This window comes from Anopheles funestus, chromosome X (assembly GCF_943734845.2).
Source record: "Anopheles funestus chromosome X, idAnoFuneDA-416_04, whole genome shotgun sequence".
In the NCBI taxonomy this organism is placed as follows: Eukaryota; Metazoa; Arthropoda; class Insecta; order Diptera; family Culicidae; genus Anopheles; species Anopheles funestus.
Window position 1 is genome coordinate 12,179,257 of NC_064597.1, and position 15,067 is coordinate 12,194,323.

The 15,067-nt window shown below is 42.5% G+C and overlaps 2 protein-coding genes across 3 annotated transcripts in view; both read left to right on the plus strand.

Moving 5' to 3' along the window:
* Positions 1-12,269, plus strand: part of LOC125771868 (contactin-1a) — a 29,383-nt gene extending 17,114 nt beyond the window's left edge. The window contains exons 3-6 of one of the 2 annotated variants that reach the window (XM_049443028.1): positions 683-1,213; positions 1,289-1,418; positions 1,611-1,754; positions 3,662-12,269. In XM_049443028.1, coding sequence (XP_049298985.1) covers positions 683-1,213; positions 1,289-1,418; positions 1,611-1,754; positions 3,662-3,936 — 1,080 coding nt within the window. In that variant the 3' untranslated portion in view covers positions 3,937-12,269. The remainder of the gene's footprint in view (positions 1-682; positions 1,214-1,288; positions 1,419-1,610; positions 1,755-3,661) is intronic. The other variant, XM_049443107.1, reaches the window with a different exon arrangement.
* Positions 12,270-12,572: 303 nt separating this feature from the next.
* On the plus strand, positions 12,573-14,917 carry LOC125772117 (kelch-like protein 7). The gene is made up of 4 exons (XM_049443542.1): positions 12,573-12,879; positions 12,948-13,021; positions 13,113-13,205; positions 13,532-14,917. The coding sequence occupies exon 4, from the start codon at positions 13,541-13,543 to the stop codon at positions 14,696-14,698; it is 1,158 nt and encodes a 385-aa protein (XP_049299499.1). The 5' UTR covers positions 12,573-12,879; positions 12,948-13,021; positions 13,113-13,205; positions 13,532-13,540; the 3' UTR covers positions 14,699-14,917.
* The last annotated feature ends 150 nt before the right edge of the window (positions 14,918-15,067 follow it).

Genomic DNA, 15,067 nt, shown 5'->3' on the forward strand with positions numbered 1-15,067 from the left:
AAACAACCATTCGCTGATGAAAAAAAAGCGTACGTACCAAAAACATTATTACAACCACTCTCCAGCATATCAATCACTTTCCTTCAAGCGACAGTTGCTTTACCAAAATCTCACTCACCCTCGATCCGGTCATAATTTACCCGATTTGTAAGGAGGGTTCCCCGGGCATTTGCACGTTTGCATAAACGTATGAATATCCTTCACAAAACGCTCCACAAAATAAAAGAAACAAATCTCGTGCATGATTCGTACGATTGATTTTCTTCCGCTGTCGAGTGTACGGTCAAGTGCACAAGAGCTTCAAACGTGCGAGGTAAGGTGTGAGGGTCAAACAAATATAGCGTGAAAGCATACGAACCTTTGTAGGTTCGCATGCTAGGTACCCGTTTAACTTGTGAAAAATGTGAGAGCAATAAAGCCGATGGAGGAACGGGCCAAAGAAAGAAAGAGAGAGAGAGAGAAAGGGAGAGTGAAAATAGCATTTCACATGCTATTTGCTTTATTCTGCTTGGAAAACATTTCAAGCTCGATTCCATTCCTGTTGGTATGGTTGACTGAATAAAAGCAGTAAAAAACACACACATTTACCGAGGTTTCCGAACGGTTTGGGGGTTGTCCTCGGTCAATAGTGTGGTTGCTGCGATTTAATGATTGCTGTGCTTTGATGTGTTTCTCTTTGCAGCTCGACGGTTCGCTCGTGTTGACAAACCTAACCGCTAAGGACGGTGGCCGGTACACGTGTTCCGCAGCAATACCAACACTAACGACCGTTGCCGTACTGGAGGAACCGGAAGCAGATACATCCTCCTCCTCCTCCTCCTCCTTCTCTTCTTCCACCTCCACCAACGACACTACCCCTGGGGCAGCGTACGATCCAGGTGATACGAGTGCCGGGTACGAGAATGCCACCGCCGAACCGTACGACGGTGAGGACGGCGATGGTGACGGGACGTCATCGTCCGCAGCGGAGGAACACTTTGTCGAGCTGCTAAAGGTGAACGTAAAGGTACGGACACCACCGTTGGCGGTGTCTAACTTTTACGTACGTGCATCTACCATCATTGCGGTGCTGGTATGGGAGGTGATGCCAAACCGGACTGGTGGGTACGCGATACGTGACTTCACCGCCGAGATGCGCAAGATGCGCGAAAGCAACGACAAACCGGAGCTGCCTTGGGAGACGATCGATCCGCGCCACATCAGCCCGAACGCGGTAAGTCGGTGCTTGAGGGTGACCATGTTCGTGCGATTTATGCTCAACCGGGTGTCTCCATCTTCAACTTTACAGCGCCAGCTTGAAATCTATCATCTCATCCCGAACACGACTTATGAGTTCCGGATCTGGGGCAACAATCAGCTCGGTGCCGGTGAGATCGTCACCATTCTTGCGACCACACAACCACGCATGGAGGAGAAAGGTACGTCAAGGCAATTCATCTGACAGCTGTGTGACAGCTGTTGTCACCAATGTCACACTACCTGTCAAATTTGACATTGTGTTTTTGTTTTTGTTTTTTTTTTAATCATTTTGTTCCTGGACCGCCCTGCCACGCATCTCATCGAACTTATATTTTTTCCCCCCAAAAAAAAAAAAACATATACACACACAGATCTCGTCCGGCGCATCATGATCGATGCGAAGAATTTTGACACCCGCGTCTGGATAGCGGCCGTCGGCATCGTGATGGGTACGCTGGTCATCCTATCGCTCGGTACCTGCATCGTGCTGTACAAGGAGTGCCGCGAACCAGCCGGTAGTACAAACGATTTTCCTCACCGCTGCTAACCAAAGCCCCTTCCCTCACCTTACCCTTTCGCCGTCACGTTCCCGTAGCTGTCAACACTCCATTTTTCCCACCCATCATTCCCTGTTCTTAAACACTTCGCCCTTAGCCGGGGCTTTATCTAACCCCGGGATTGTAGCGATATGTTTTGTTTTACTGGCGTTTTTTTTTTGTTTGTTGATTTCCCATTTCCTATGCCGTACCACTCTCTATGCCGTAGAAGTTAAGCGTAGAAAAAAAAATTCACCACGCCTATGTGGCAAGTGCCTGCTCAGTAGCAGTAGCTGCAGTAGTTAGTAGCGTTAACCGAGTTTAGTTTTGTTTCCTTTGTATTCGTTACGCCTACATGGCTTCCCGTACGGTAGTGAATGGCATGGATTTTTTTTTTCATTTGTTTGTTGTTTGAATTCGTTACTTGTTCGTCCACACACATACACACATGCATATACACCCAAATAAACACACCGTAGCATCCGGCTTGAGTTTCGTTCGTAGTGCAACTGTGTGGTGCACTAAAAGCCAAACAGAAGCACAGGGTATCTAGCACAAAGACATTAAACTGTCGTCTTCAGTACAGCTAAGTAATCCATCTGACAGCGCGGTTCCAGCGTCTACCAATCTGTACGGTAGCTCGTGTATACTTCCTGATTCGTTACTTTAGCTGGCGTTGCGCAAGTAGAATGTGTTTGTTTAGCGTTAGTAGCGTTCTCACCAGCAGGTGTAGCCTAGTAGTGGCACATTATTATTTAGTTTTTACTACACTATTGTTACATGGCCCGGTCTCTCGATACTCCACCATCATGCAACAAACAAAACGAAGAAAAGAAAATCAACAATTTACACGAACCAAACAAGAAACCGTTTCAATTTCAGTTTTTCATTTTTGTACCAAGAAGTTCATGTTTGTTTTATTTTTTTTGTTATCACTATTTCCTTTTTGTTGCCGTTGTTTTACGCTGTAGTTTGTTTGCGATGCACCGAACGCCTACGTCACTCAACTTCTGAAGATCCGAAAAAAAACACACAAGAAAGCGACCCTGTGGCAGTGTAAAAGGTGGATTGCGAGCGATAAAAGGATCGAGTCGTGCTATCCGCTGTGGCTTTAGCAAATCGGTTGTCCAAAGCGTTTAAGCCTATTTTGCAGGCGCTTGCATAAATTCGCCCGCAAGCTTCACCAATCGGGGCTCGAACGATGCGTGTACACGCGCTGCACACGCATACACGTACGCGTTGCAATTCCGTGTGCCTTGTTGATGTTGTTGTTCTGTTGTTATTGAAGTGCGTTATTTGTGTCTGCCGTTCGTTCGACATAGTTACCCAGCTACCCAGTTATTCTTCTGTTTTTAGGTTTTGTTTATTTTCCCCCCTGTTTTCTATAGTGTCTAGCGTTTTGTTGTGTGCTAGAGAGTGTTATATACATTTTGCGTACCTTGTAACCGTTTTAGCCATCACCTATAGCACACCCAACACATGCCTCCATACACATACTAATACAAAACAAAACATGATAATAATAAACGTATCCCATGCCATTAGATGTATCGATAGCGGCAGCGAACACTCACCTCGCCCTTCTCACACTCTATGTCTCTCTCTCTCTCTTTCTCTAACATGGTTTTTTTCCCCCCTCCCGTACTCTCACATTTACTTCACTCGCAACAAAACCCGTACTGTGCAAACGGCGCTCGGTTTTTGCACAAATCCGTATCCTGAAATACTACGCTGCTACTGCTAACCAAATTGTCAAACAAAACAAACCCGGTATGCCTTTTTATGGCACCAACAAAAAAAACAAACAAACCAACTGTCAACGGGCAACGTGTCACGTGTCAACAACACTGACACATTCATGCAAATATAAACATACACACACACAGCTAACGATAAAGACGAGGAGCTGGACAGTCTCGAGCTGGTACCGAACATCATCCTGAATCCGGGCTTTTGCGATTCGGACGACCAAGGTCAGAACCCGCTGTCACCGCCGATACCGCGCACCCTGCCGTACAATCGCTACCGCAGCAATGGCCACGACGGTACCGGTGCGGGTGACGACGACGACGACGATGATGACGACGAGGAGGAGGAACCGATGACGTTCAGCCGGCGGATGTCAATCTTCTTCACCGGCAACACGATCAAGCGGATTTGAGTGAAAGTATTCCCGGAGGACTCCGTGTACTACTGAGCAGCTGTCCGATGCACTATGGAACCGCCGTTGATCTGGAGTGCTTCAGCCCATGTACTTAAGCGAGCGCGCACACATACTCACGAAGAAACCAAAACAAAAAAAAAACAACCACACCAACCAACCGAATTGTAATCTAGGGTAAAATATAAAACAACGGTGCACACGGATCTGTTGGGGATCGGATCAATGACACTGACAGATTTGCGCGCTGTCAGCTACTAAGAGGAGCAGCTGAGCAACTAAGTGAGAGGAATGTAGTGCCTCGCACACTCACACACACAAACACACGCAGAGCAGGGTAGCAGCGTGTGTGCACGAGTCAAGAGTATCGTTGCGCCACAACCATGCATGCCTTCGGTGTGTAACAACCATGCCCTCTACATGATATGATCCACGATCATGATGTGATGGGACGGCTTTCCCTATAGATGGCGCTGGCAGTAGACACTGTGTGTCTCAGTAAGCAACGCCAGGTCAGTTCAGTTGTTTTTTCGATGTGCCTTTGCTTTCGTCTGCGAGTTATGTTTTGATTGTGTTTTGTTTTGGGTGCGCTCTGCAGAATACAAACACCCCGTTCCTGTCACAAGCATCATCCCATTATTCCCAAATCTTCATGGCCTTCACTTATCGGAATCAACTGACATCACAGATTACACACGGCTTAGGATTTTAATATTCTTATCAACCAATATCACTCCCGAAAACAAAAGCCTACTCTATGGGTAGGTTGCGATACATGCTTTCCTTATTTCTACAACGCTATCAACTCTTTGGAGGCGGCCATTTTGAAACAAGTCATCCCGTTCGCTTGTTTCCGGACAAAATCGACTGACTAATCTGATAGTGTGTAAGATTAAACGGGAGTAAACTCTCGATAAGCACAAGTCCTCGCACTTTGCCGCGCACCACGAGGGTTTGGGTAGAGAGGTGTTGCTATACATAGTAGCCCTAACCCTAAGCGCCCTCATTTGGAACAGCAAGCAGCAATACAATACCCGGGGATTGTAAGTGATCGCTAAATACAATAATAAAAGAGGCGGGATGCACCTTTTTACGTAAAACCCACACGGTGATCCCACACTTTGTAAAGAATATCGCATGGTGAAAGATCTTCCGGCGTACAGTAATAGGAGGGTTTTTGCTCTTTTCCTCGGTACGCTTAGCACGCATGCAAACTATGAGTGAAAATTTATGATAATGATACTAATTCATAAGTAAAACCCTTCCTAATCTCCCACCCCAATGTAAACCACCACCCTGTATCCCGCACACAAGGGTAGATGTTCGTCGCGCACATGCTAGTAGGCTAGTGGAGTTTGGAATGGACGATAGCTACATGAGCTATAGTACCACACATTGGCAACTAGGGTATAATGTGGAGATGCAATATTGACATAAAAGACGAGTGCGCGGAAAAAAAACAAAAAAGAAGGTTACAAAAAAAACAACTGGCACATGTTAGCTTCTCACCATAGCAAAAACACAGCAAAAAAATCAATTGAAAATAAGATGGTGACATTTTTGACAGCAAAATCAGGCACCGTTTCGTTTAAGCGCAAAACGGTTGAATACTTTACGCAAAAAAAACGCAAACGCCCAATCCTACTATGTAATATGAGTGAGATGGTGACGCCCGCTTCCGAGGCGATAAGCTATTCGAAAATGTTCCACACTTGTACTTGTTTGACGTTTCGTCTTAGTAGACAGTTTATACATAACCACAATGTTTATCCCCATTTGCTTCGTGCTGATTGTTTGTTGGATCGACACTGCCTGACCTTTTTGGAATGTATTTTTTTTTTTTTGTAATCTAATGTCTAATCTTCGTTTCCTGCTGAGAGCTATTGTGACACATGATATTTTACAAGGTTTAAAATGTTTTTGAAAGCTCGCAAGAACTCGATGAGCAAAATCCTCTGGAAAGTTTATCAATCCTAGCCATGTTTTACACATAAATGTCAAATATTGTGTTTGTTTTTTAATCGTTTCGATATACGTATATGTATGTTACACTACTTAACATCCGTCCGGAAGACCGTGAAAGCTTCGACACTACATTATATGCGTACCCTGTCGGGCTTGTATGGTCTGACTTGCATTCACTGGACCATTAAACAAATCAGTACGAAGCGTATTATCGTGTGCAAGAATCCTCTGCTTTTGCGTATACTAAGCTGCTTATCGTCTATTTGCTACTATCATTAATCTCTTTTGACGGTTGTGTACGGTCTGTAAACGGCTTTAGCATTCACCGGCGGTGGGGCACCACTCACACGCTACCGCTGTCATTTTGACAGCGCCGCCTACCGGAATAAAAGTTTCTCTTTTCGTCTTCTTAAATGGCTTAACGTCCGTTCCCGCTAGAGGGCCGCCTATTGGCATTCTAGACTTATTTATATTAAACACAGCCGGATGCGCTATGCCATTCCACGGAGTGCTCCCACAGAAAGTGGTGGTGTAAAAATGGCAGCTGGTAGTAAATAAAATAAAAAGAAGAACAAGTCAAAAACACAAACATCAAAACCACACCTACATAACATCCTTAACCGCCTTTATAATCGTAAGTGAAGCAGACTCACCGAAGTCACCATTTGCTTTTGCAAGCTTTTGTGCATGGTACGGTAACTGCTAAACACCAGCGCACTCTTTGTAACTTAACTGTACACACACACACATACATACATAACGAAACACTCGAACAGGCGTGCGTGTGTAACGAATTTCGGAGGGCGTAAAAAAGAATGCGTCAAAGCGTCAGCAGAGTGTTAGCAGCAAACGGACAAAAATAAATTTGATCACATGCGCGCGCGCGTGTGTGTGTGTGTGCATATGTTCCGCGGCTGCAGTATTTATATACATAAAAAGGAGCCTTTTTTATAAATGGAAAAAAAGGAAACAATACTTTAGTGTAAAAAAAAGTGTAGACAAAACAATAAGTAATCCATTTTGACGGAAGAGACACACTGCTAAAAGAAAATTTAACGAACAAAACAAAAAAAAGGGAAAAAAGTGCCGGCAAATATCAAATTGCGGAAAGCGAAAACGCATACGTAGGGGATGTTTGTGTATACGTGTGTCTGTGTGTAAAAATGAAACCGTACTCGGAAACAGGTAGTGAACGATATAGTAATGTCGGTTCGAACGATAATGTCGATACGATTCTGTTGTATAAAAAGTTACAAATGGTGACAAAAAAAAACTCGCGAGAGTCTCGAAAGAGAGAAGAAAAAAATCACACACACACACACCGACAGACACAAAACACAACGCTGTTGTACACTTAGAGTCGCACGCTTTTTATATTAAAAAGCGTATGCGAACCGTAGCTTGCCCGTACGGTGGCACGAAGGTTGTTGTTAATGTTAATATCAAATCTTACTTTAGACAGTTCGGTTGCGACAGTGTGATGGACAGTAACAACAGGTGCGCGTGTATAGGTAAGACTGTAGCAGATTGAAACACTAGTTGTATAAAGCAAACCAAACCAAGCATACTAGCAGCAACTTATTGGGCGCTTCCGGGAGAGAACACACACATACACAGACACACGAAAACATTTATAAATCGACGAAGAGCTAACTTTCACGTAGACTATAGCCGGAAGTATCGGTTGCCTGTGCAAAACCTTATAAATGGACACGCGTCAACGGTTACACTGTGTTTTTGCCGTTTTTGTCCTGATTGCTGGTTAGTGTTTGCCATCGTTGTAGTTTGGCTTCTGCTCCTGCGGTTGGTTTTGAGCCATTTGTTAGATTGTAAAGTGATACCCATCATCCCATACCGGTCTAGCTGTGAGCGACCTGGAAGACTTGTAACGCTTCCCGCGCCAAAGGTCCGAGGTTTTGCAAAACATGTTTTCAATAACACACACACACACACACAAAACCGAAAAGAAGGAGAAGAAAGCAGAAAAAAACACGCGCCTACCATATGCAGTTACAAGTTAATACCATTTATTGGAGCCATGTTCGGAGGCGCCAGCTGTCAAACAACCGCTACTACTATTGTTAGTAATACTGCGCTACAACTACTGCTACTATCAGAATACTGTTACTCCTACTGTCCCTGTGTGAGGTTTATCCGACGTTTATCCGATGCCGAACAGTGGTGGATTGGAGTAGCATCATCAAAAGAAACCTTCAGCACACAAATAGTCGAACAAAAACACGGTGACAGAGTGAAATGAAAGGGAAGCAGATAAATTGAGAGAGGAAGAGCGCGAGAGGGAGAGAGAGAGAGTTGATCAAACAGAGGATTAGATGTAGTCGTGTGGTACTTCTAGTAAGTAAACCAAAGCAGGAACCAAAGATATACTGTCACCCTAGCACCAGTATATACCAGCCATATCAGGTACTATCAACTTAGCCCAGACGGTCAACGAAACCGTTCGCAACTTTTGCTCTTGTAAAGTCGCTACTAATGTAATAGACCGTAATCTGGATTTTGTATGCGAGAGATAGATAGGAAGCGCCTCAATGTCTAGATTCGGAATGCCTGAGCACACATTTACACAAATACACACACTCATACACAGATTATCGTGTTACGTTACAGTGTCATCACACCGATTCTTAGTAGCGGTTTTTTTGCAAAGTATTTAAACATTGCTCATTAATATGAGTAATGCTTGGGACGGTATCATTTCGAAACGCTACATCAATCTCGGCAATAGCAACTTCAAGCAAAACGCTATACCCCAAAAAATCCCATCCGGGCGACAAGTGATCTTAAACGAGATATGCACACAGAAAGAGAGAGAAAAGGAGAGATATAAGGGAGCGAGAATTAAACTATCTGTAAAAAAAAATCAACAACAAAAAAAAAGAACAAAGGGACGAGACTGAGAGAGCAAATGCATGACTACTGATAGAAACTAGCGCAAAACTAAAACAAAAAATATACTTATATGCATCGCAACTACAAGTTGTAGCTTACTACGCCTATCTTTCCACAACTATTCGCTCTGCTGAACGGTTCAGTACGAACGCGGTACGTTTCTTCATTCGTTTTTATCTGTTAATTCACAACTTTAGTTTTTGCTACGTTTTATCACATCCACATGTACTTACTACGGTATACTTAGAAACATTCAAACGAACTCTCACATTCACAACACAAGCTTCCAGATTGAGTGATTGGTTTCGGGAGTGTGCGAATGCGTGGGTGTCTGTGTGTGCATGTGGAGAGAGTTGCCGTTCGTAGTACCGCCATCTATCGGGAATCGGTTGAAGATCTACATTCAACTATAGCTGCATCCCCCGGGAAAGGAACACGTACGTCCTTTTTGGGGCGGGTTTTTATGTTTTGCTTCTTCTACTTCTCAAACAGGTGGAGATAAGCCTCGTCCGAGCGTGCAACGGCCAACAGCGTTTCTCCCAGTGCTCGTATTCACCTCACAGTTATAGCATGACTTTTAACCACATTTTTACCATAAAGCAACCACAAACGCACCCACTACCCTGAATGACTGAATAGGGGCCGCGTACGAACGAATCCAAAACTAAATCAAGTTTGTCTTTTTTTTTCGTTTGCTTTTAACTCAGTTACCCTTAGCTTACACCTGACACCTTTTTGTTTTTACTTTTATTCGGCTGTACCGTAATGACAGTTTGAGTGCTATAAAATCTACTCATGCTCACACTACTACCACCACTACTCATGCGTTTTTTTCTGTTACAATTACAAGCAATCATCAGCAAACAAAAAACTGGTCATGTTTCTTGATTATAGCTCACCGTTTCTTTTATCGATTACCATTTATCTCTTGTTTCTTGCCTCTTTGCTCTTCTGCTCAATTTCTTGGCTCCGTTTATTCAAGTAACCATTTTTCTTCTTCTACTACTACTACTAATACTAATTCTACTAATACTTGTCCGTTTGTTTTTGGCACTGTTTTCTTCAATATTCTCCGTATTTTCTACCGCAATGGTCATGTTACCGTTTTGCTTCTACCTGTTTACTTTTAATAACTCTTTCTTTCCGTTTTTCTTATTGCCTTTCGGTTACCAAACCTGTTACCGCTCATTTCCCCAATTCCACCCCGTTTTATACCCTTTCAAACTTGCAATACCGTTCTACTAACTGTGTTCTCTTTTTCGCTCGATACTGCCTGGATCGAAAACCAAAAACAAAAACCCTGCGGCTGGTGCCCGTTCCGTTCCGGTGTATTCTCCTGTCTCACTTTTCACGATCTACACAGGTTTGTCCGAGACAAGCGAAATTTTCTAATCTATTCCCTTGCTAGCAAGTGGCCACTGTCACCTTAATGTCACGGGACTTGATAAACGTGACGGTAGCGCGAGCAACCCTTCCACCCGACACAATCGGAGCACTGTGGGCCCAAGTATATTGAAATTTAAATGCAAAACGAAAAAAAAAAATCAAAACAAACAAAAGAAAAAAAAACAAGAAAAAACTGAAGCCAATTGCTGGAGTGACACATTATACACCAATCGTCATGCTTGACAGACGGTTGACTAACTAATCCAACACCTTTTCGCCTTTGCGAACAAAGTTTTACTACACAATATTTCGATCGATTAGTACCATATATTTGCTAGTGCGCCCAACTAAGGCAAACGAACGGTTGCGCACCCATTTTCAAACCTCTACTCTCATTCACTATTAACTTTGAACTTATTCTAAAAAAAAACAAAAAACGGATGCCGATTCCTGAAAGCTTTACATATACACGTATGGAAAATAAAACGTAACGCCGAACATTAGTGATTAGCCGGGTGCAATTCTACTTCAACTGAAACCTAGTACAGCGCAGCGACACAACAAACAATGGAGAAAGCAATAAAGTGATGAATATTAACAAACGCGTTTACAAACTCGGGGAACGGGGTAGAGCATGCCAAGCGACGGAGCACAATCAATGGTCGGATCATTGGATGACACGGTAAGATGGCCGCGCGACCCTTTAGCAAGCGCTAGGTAATTTGCTGTAACGAGCCGCCATTAGCGAAAATACTTAACGCGTAAAGTTTTACACAAAAACCGCCGAAACGTTCCTAAAGGGTCCGAATGGGTGTGTGATAAAGGAAAAGACAGCACTCAGATCGATATCATATCTTTCTTTCTTTTTCGATGGGAACACAAAGAGTAAAAGTAAAGAAAACAAAAAAAGGAATTTAGTAGCTGTATTAAAAAAAGATCCGATATTAAGTGTGTTACTTCATTGGGTCGTCTGCTTGATTGCATTTTGAATGAGTTTTAAGCGCCTTGAAGAATGCATTCATCCTTTTGTAGGTACATCTGTACTAGTTAACACCTTTTGACAACTTGGCTTAAAAATTTGAAGTATTTCTTAATCATCCACAGTCTTTTAACAGTGTAAAAAGTGCATACTTCAAAGAACGTGTATTCAAAATGCACTTCAGTAACTAGCGTCACATAATGCACCTCTACTCCACACAAGAACTGTTTATATCACTCATCAAGTCAACAAGAAAATAGATTTTTTTAGAAAATATAAAATTGAGCTTAATTTCTTTTTACTTTTTTATTTAACGATTGTTTAGACAATTTTACTTGATTTTAATGATTTTAAGAGCCTTTGATTTTCATGTAATATAAATAATAATATTTTTATGTTGATCAAATTTCTTTAATATATTTCTAATAATTTATGTCGTATAGCTTATATATATTATTTCTTTAAAAAATGATTTACTCTTAAAATAATTGCTTTCTCAATTATCACTCCTTATCTCTCTCACGCTCTGTGTATAGCTCTCTCTCTCTCTTTGTCGTATAAAATCAAAACCCTACAGTAACTTCAATGCTGGTTATTTCGCACCAACGCCATCAATAAACGAACAAATGTTTGTTTAAAAGTACAAACATCGCTAGTATAACCATTTTCCCTGACACATGATCGCAACAAAGTCTATGCACTATTTTATAAAAAATGTCATTTTTTTTTAACTTTTACAACACATCCCATTCGTATGTGTTCGCTTGCGAGTTGCGTTTGTGAACAATCAAGGAACATTTACAACATCCCAATTACTTCACATAAAAACAAAACTACACATTGAAATGGTTTAAGCAAAGGCAAAGAGAACAACACTTAGCGACAGAAAATCAATACACAATTAAAGGCACGGTAAACAGACGCATTACTGCTAGCAAATGTATTTTACCTATATTTTCCGGATCAGTTCGAAAATCGAGGGCAAAGAATTAGGGTGAGAGAAAGAAATATTATCGCTGGTGCAGGTGCAATGAGGGTATGAGTAAAGAATAAATAAAATATTTGAATATTTACATTAATGATTCGCAACAAACTACAACGGTGTGCTGATCGTGTTGTATGTTTTAATGGTTTTTAGTGGCATTTACATGATGATAATAAACTTACGACAGAACAGCTTGTTGTTGTATTGCTATTTGAAACGTATTTCTAAATGCGTATTTTTGTTTCAACACAACGTATTTTATTCATTGATTTTCAAAAATTAAAATTATTTGTGCACATACGACTGTGCAATGAGCATGTAGCATAATCCACCCAGTAACTTGACAGCTAAATGGAGAAATCAACCAAGGCGTTTATACGCTTGACAGCATTCGATTATGCTTGTCAAAAGCCTTTTTGTTTCCGCAGCTGACCAACGCAGTAGACGAAAAGAGAGCGCTGTCAATACATTGTTGTCGCTATCTCGTTTTCTCATGCATCGGAACGTCGCATCTGTGCTCCAGCAGTATGTTAAAATCGAAAAACAGCATACCGAACGGGAAAAAAGTATCAACATTGAACATTAGCAGTTAATTCTAATGCATTTCGAGTGTAAATTATATGGTTTGTAGTGAAAATCCGTCTAGAAACGTTTGTTACAGTGCAGTCGATACTTTAACACCCTAAAACAACAATTTAGCACCCTGTTTATCGAAAAGGTATGTAACCGTATCGGCACACGAAGTGCGTAAGAACGAACAATAACAAAATTTGTTACAATTTTTAGGATTTTAGCTGAAGCCAATGAAAATGTTTTCTTCCTCTAAAAGAGAAGCGATTGAAACGCTTCTACGTCTATAGGTAAGTTTCTAAATGATCCGTTTTAAGGCAACAGGCCATTCCGAAACAAGCGCTCAAGCATAACATTTGTTTTCGTGTGGTTTTGTTTTAGTTTTCCAAACTAGTCTTTACCATTCATCTGCTTCGAGAAAGGCGTTGTGTGACGGAAATAATTTAGTGTAAAAGCGGCAAACGACGATTAAAGGTAAGTGTTTTGACAATGAGTCAGAATATTCACGTTGTTGCTCGTAACATAACATCGGAATGTATTAATTAAACGAAAGTGCAACAGTTTTTTGCAAACGGCTTGTAATCATAGTTTAGTATGAATGAAAATAAAGCCCGTTAAACACGCTTCAAGCTGTTCCTTGTTCTGTTGGTTTCTATAAAAATTAGTTCTAACCAAAGTACTTCCAATCTTGTCAATTCGAACTTCAACTTTTCACAATTACGTTAAGCGCATTTCCCAAAAGATACATGAATGAAAACAATGCTGTGGTTAAGCTAATTAAAGCTGCCTCGTCTTTTTAGGAGCTCACCATGGCAACTACAAAAACCGAAGGAACAATCGCTGCTATGCTAGGGCGAAATCTTAGCTACGGTTCGGACGACACAATGTCCTCGCGGTTAGAAAGCATGGTTAACAATGAGTTTTGCTCGGACGTAACGTTCATCGTCGGCGCTAGCAAGAAGCGTATCTACGCACACAAACTACTCCTGGTGATGGCGTCCGAATACTTCTACGTAATGTTCTTCGGCAACTTTGTGGAGGCGAACCGAAACGAGGTTACACTCGAAGATGTCGATCCGGACGTGTTTCTTGTGATACTGCGCTACATCTACTGCCTGAAGGTGGACATCACGTTCGATAATCTGCGTGACATATTCGACTGTTCGCAAAAGTACATGCTGACCGATTTGCATCACCAACTCGGATGCTTTCTGCGGGATCAGGTCGAGGAGACGACAGCACTATCCATCTTTAATATCAATCGCTACTACGCCTACCCGATGGTGGACGAATCTTGTCTGGAGCTGATACGTAATAATCCGTTGTACTATTTCAATCACGTCGATTTCGCCACTATCCACCGGGAGTCGCTGTTTAAGATATTCTCCTCGTGGGCGATTAATTGCACGGACGATCAGCTGAGCAGTGCGCTCGACATATGGGAAGAGGCCAACCGGGAGGAAGACACACAGGAGTTGCGCATGATCGTGAAGCTGAACAAGCGGTACCACAACTGTCTGAAGCTGATCGTGTTTGGGCAGAACATGAACGATGTGTTCGTGGAACCGGCCGACGATCTCAATCTGGGCGTCATGTCCGATATGCCACTGTCACTGTACGGGCTGGGCGTGTATCTACTCTCCAAGGCGAACGTCATATCGGTCGAGCTGAAAATCTACGAAGAGGACACGGAAATCAGCTCGGATGTGTTCGAGTGTCCGAACCCCTGCATCAGCACGGTACACGTGGCCGATCTGTTCTTCGAGGAGGTCGTCATGGTGCCGCGCAAAAACTATCGCATCTCCATCAACATGTCGCCACCGTGCAAGCAGGTGTTGCTGCGCGAACCGCGCACCTATCATGAAAAGATCCGGCTCGTCATCATGTACCCACCGGGCGACCGCAAACCGATCGGGATAGCGCACGTGTACTGCAAGGAGCGTAGCCGGGAGCCGAAGAAGAAATGAACAGCGGTTGTCCGTACGAAGTGGGAATTCGTATTTGTTGCAAGCGGTGTTTGGAAATGGTGCATTTTGTGGGATATGATTTGTTTTATTATTTTTTTTTTGTTCCATTTCCCGTCCCATTTCCACCTGCAAGTTCCTTTTTGAACAGTTCGATGATTATTTCCTGAGAATATAAACGAGTTTGTTTGTACCGCTGTACAATGGCGGAAGTTTTTCGAACGTATTTTCGATGCTGACTTTTCTTTGCTTAGACCTGTAGCCGAAGGACCGATAGAGGATAATAACTTTGAAAAAAGGTAAAACTATTTTTGGGAGGACATACAGTTTAACACGGGAGTCGTACAATACTACTTATATGCCACTTGGAGG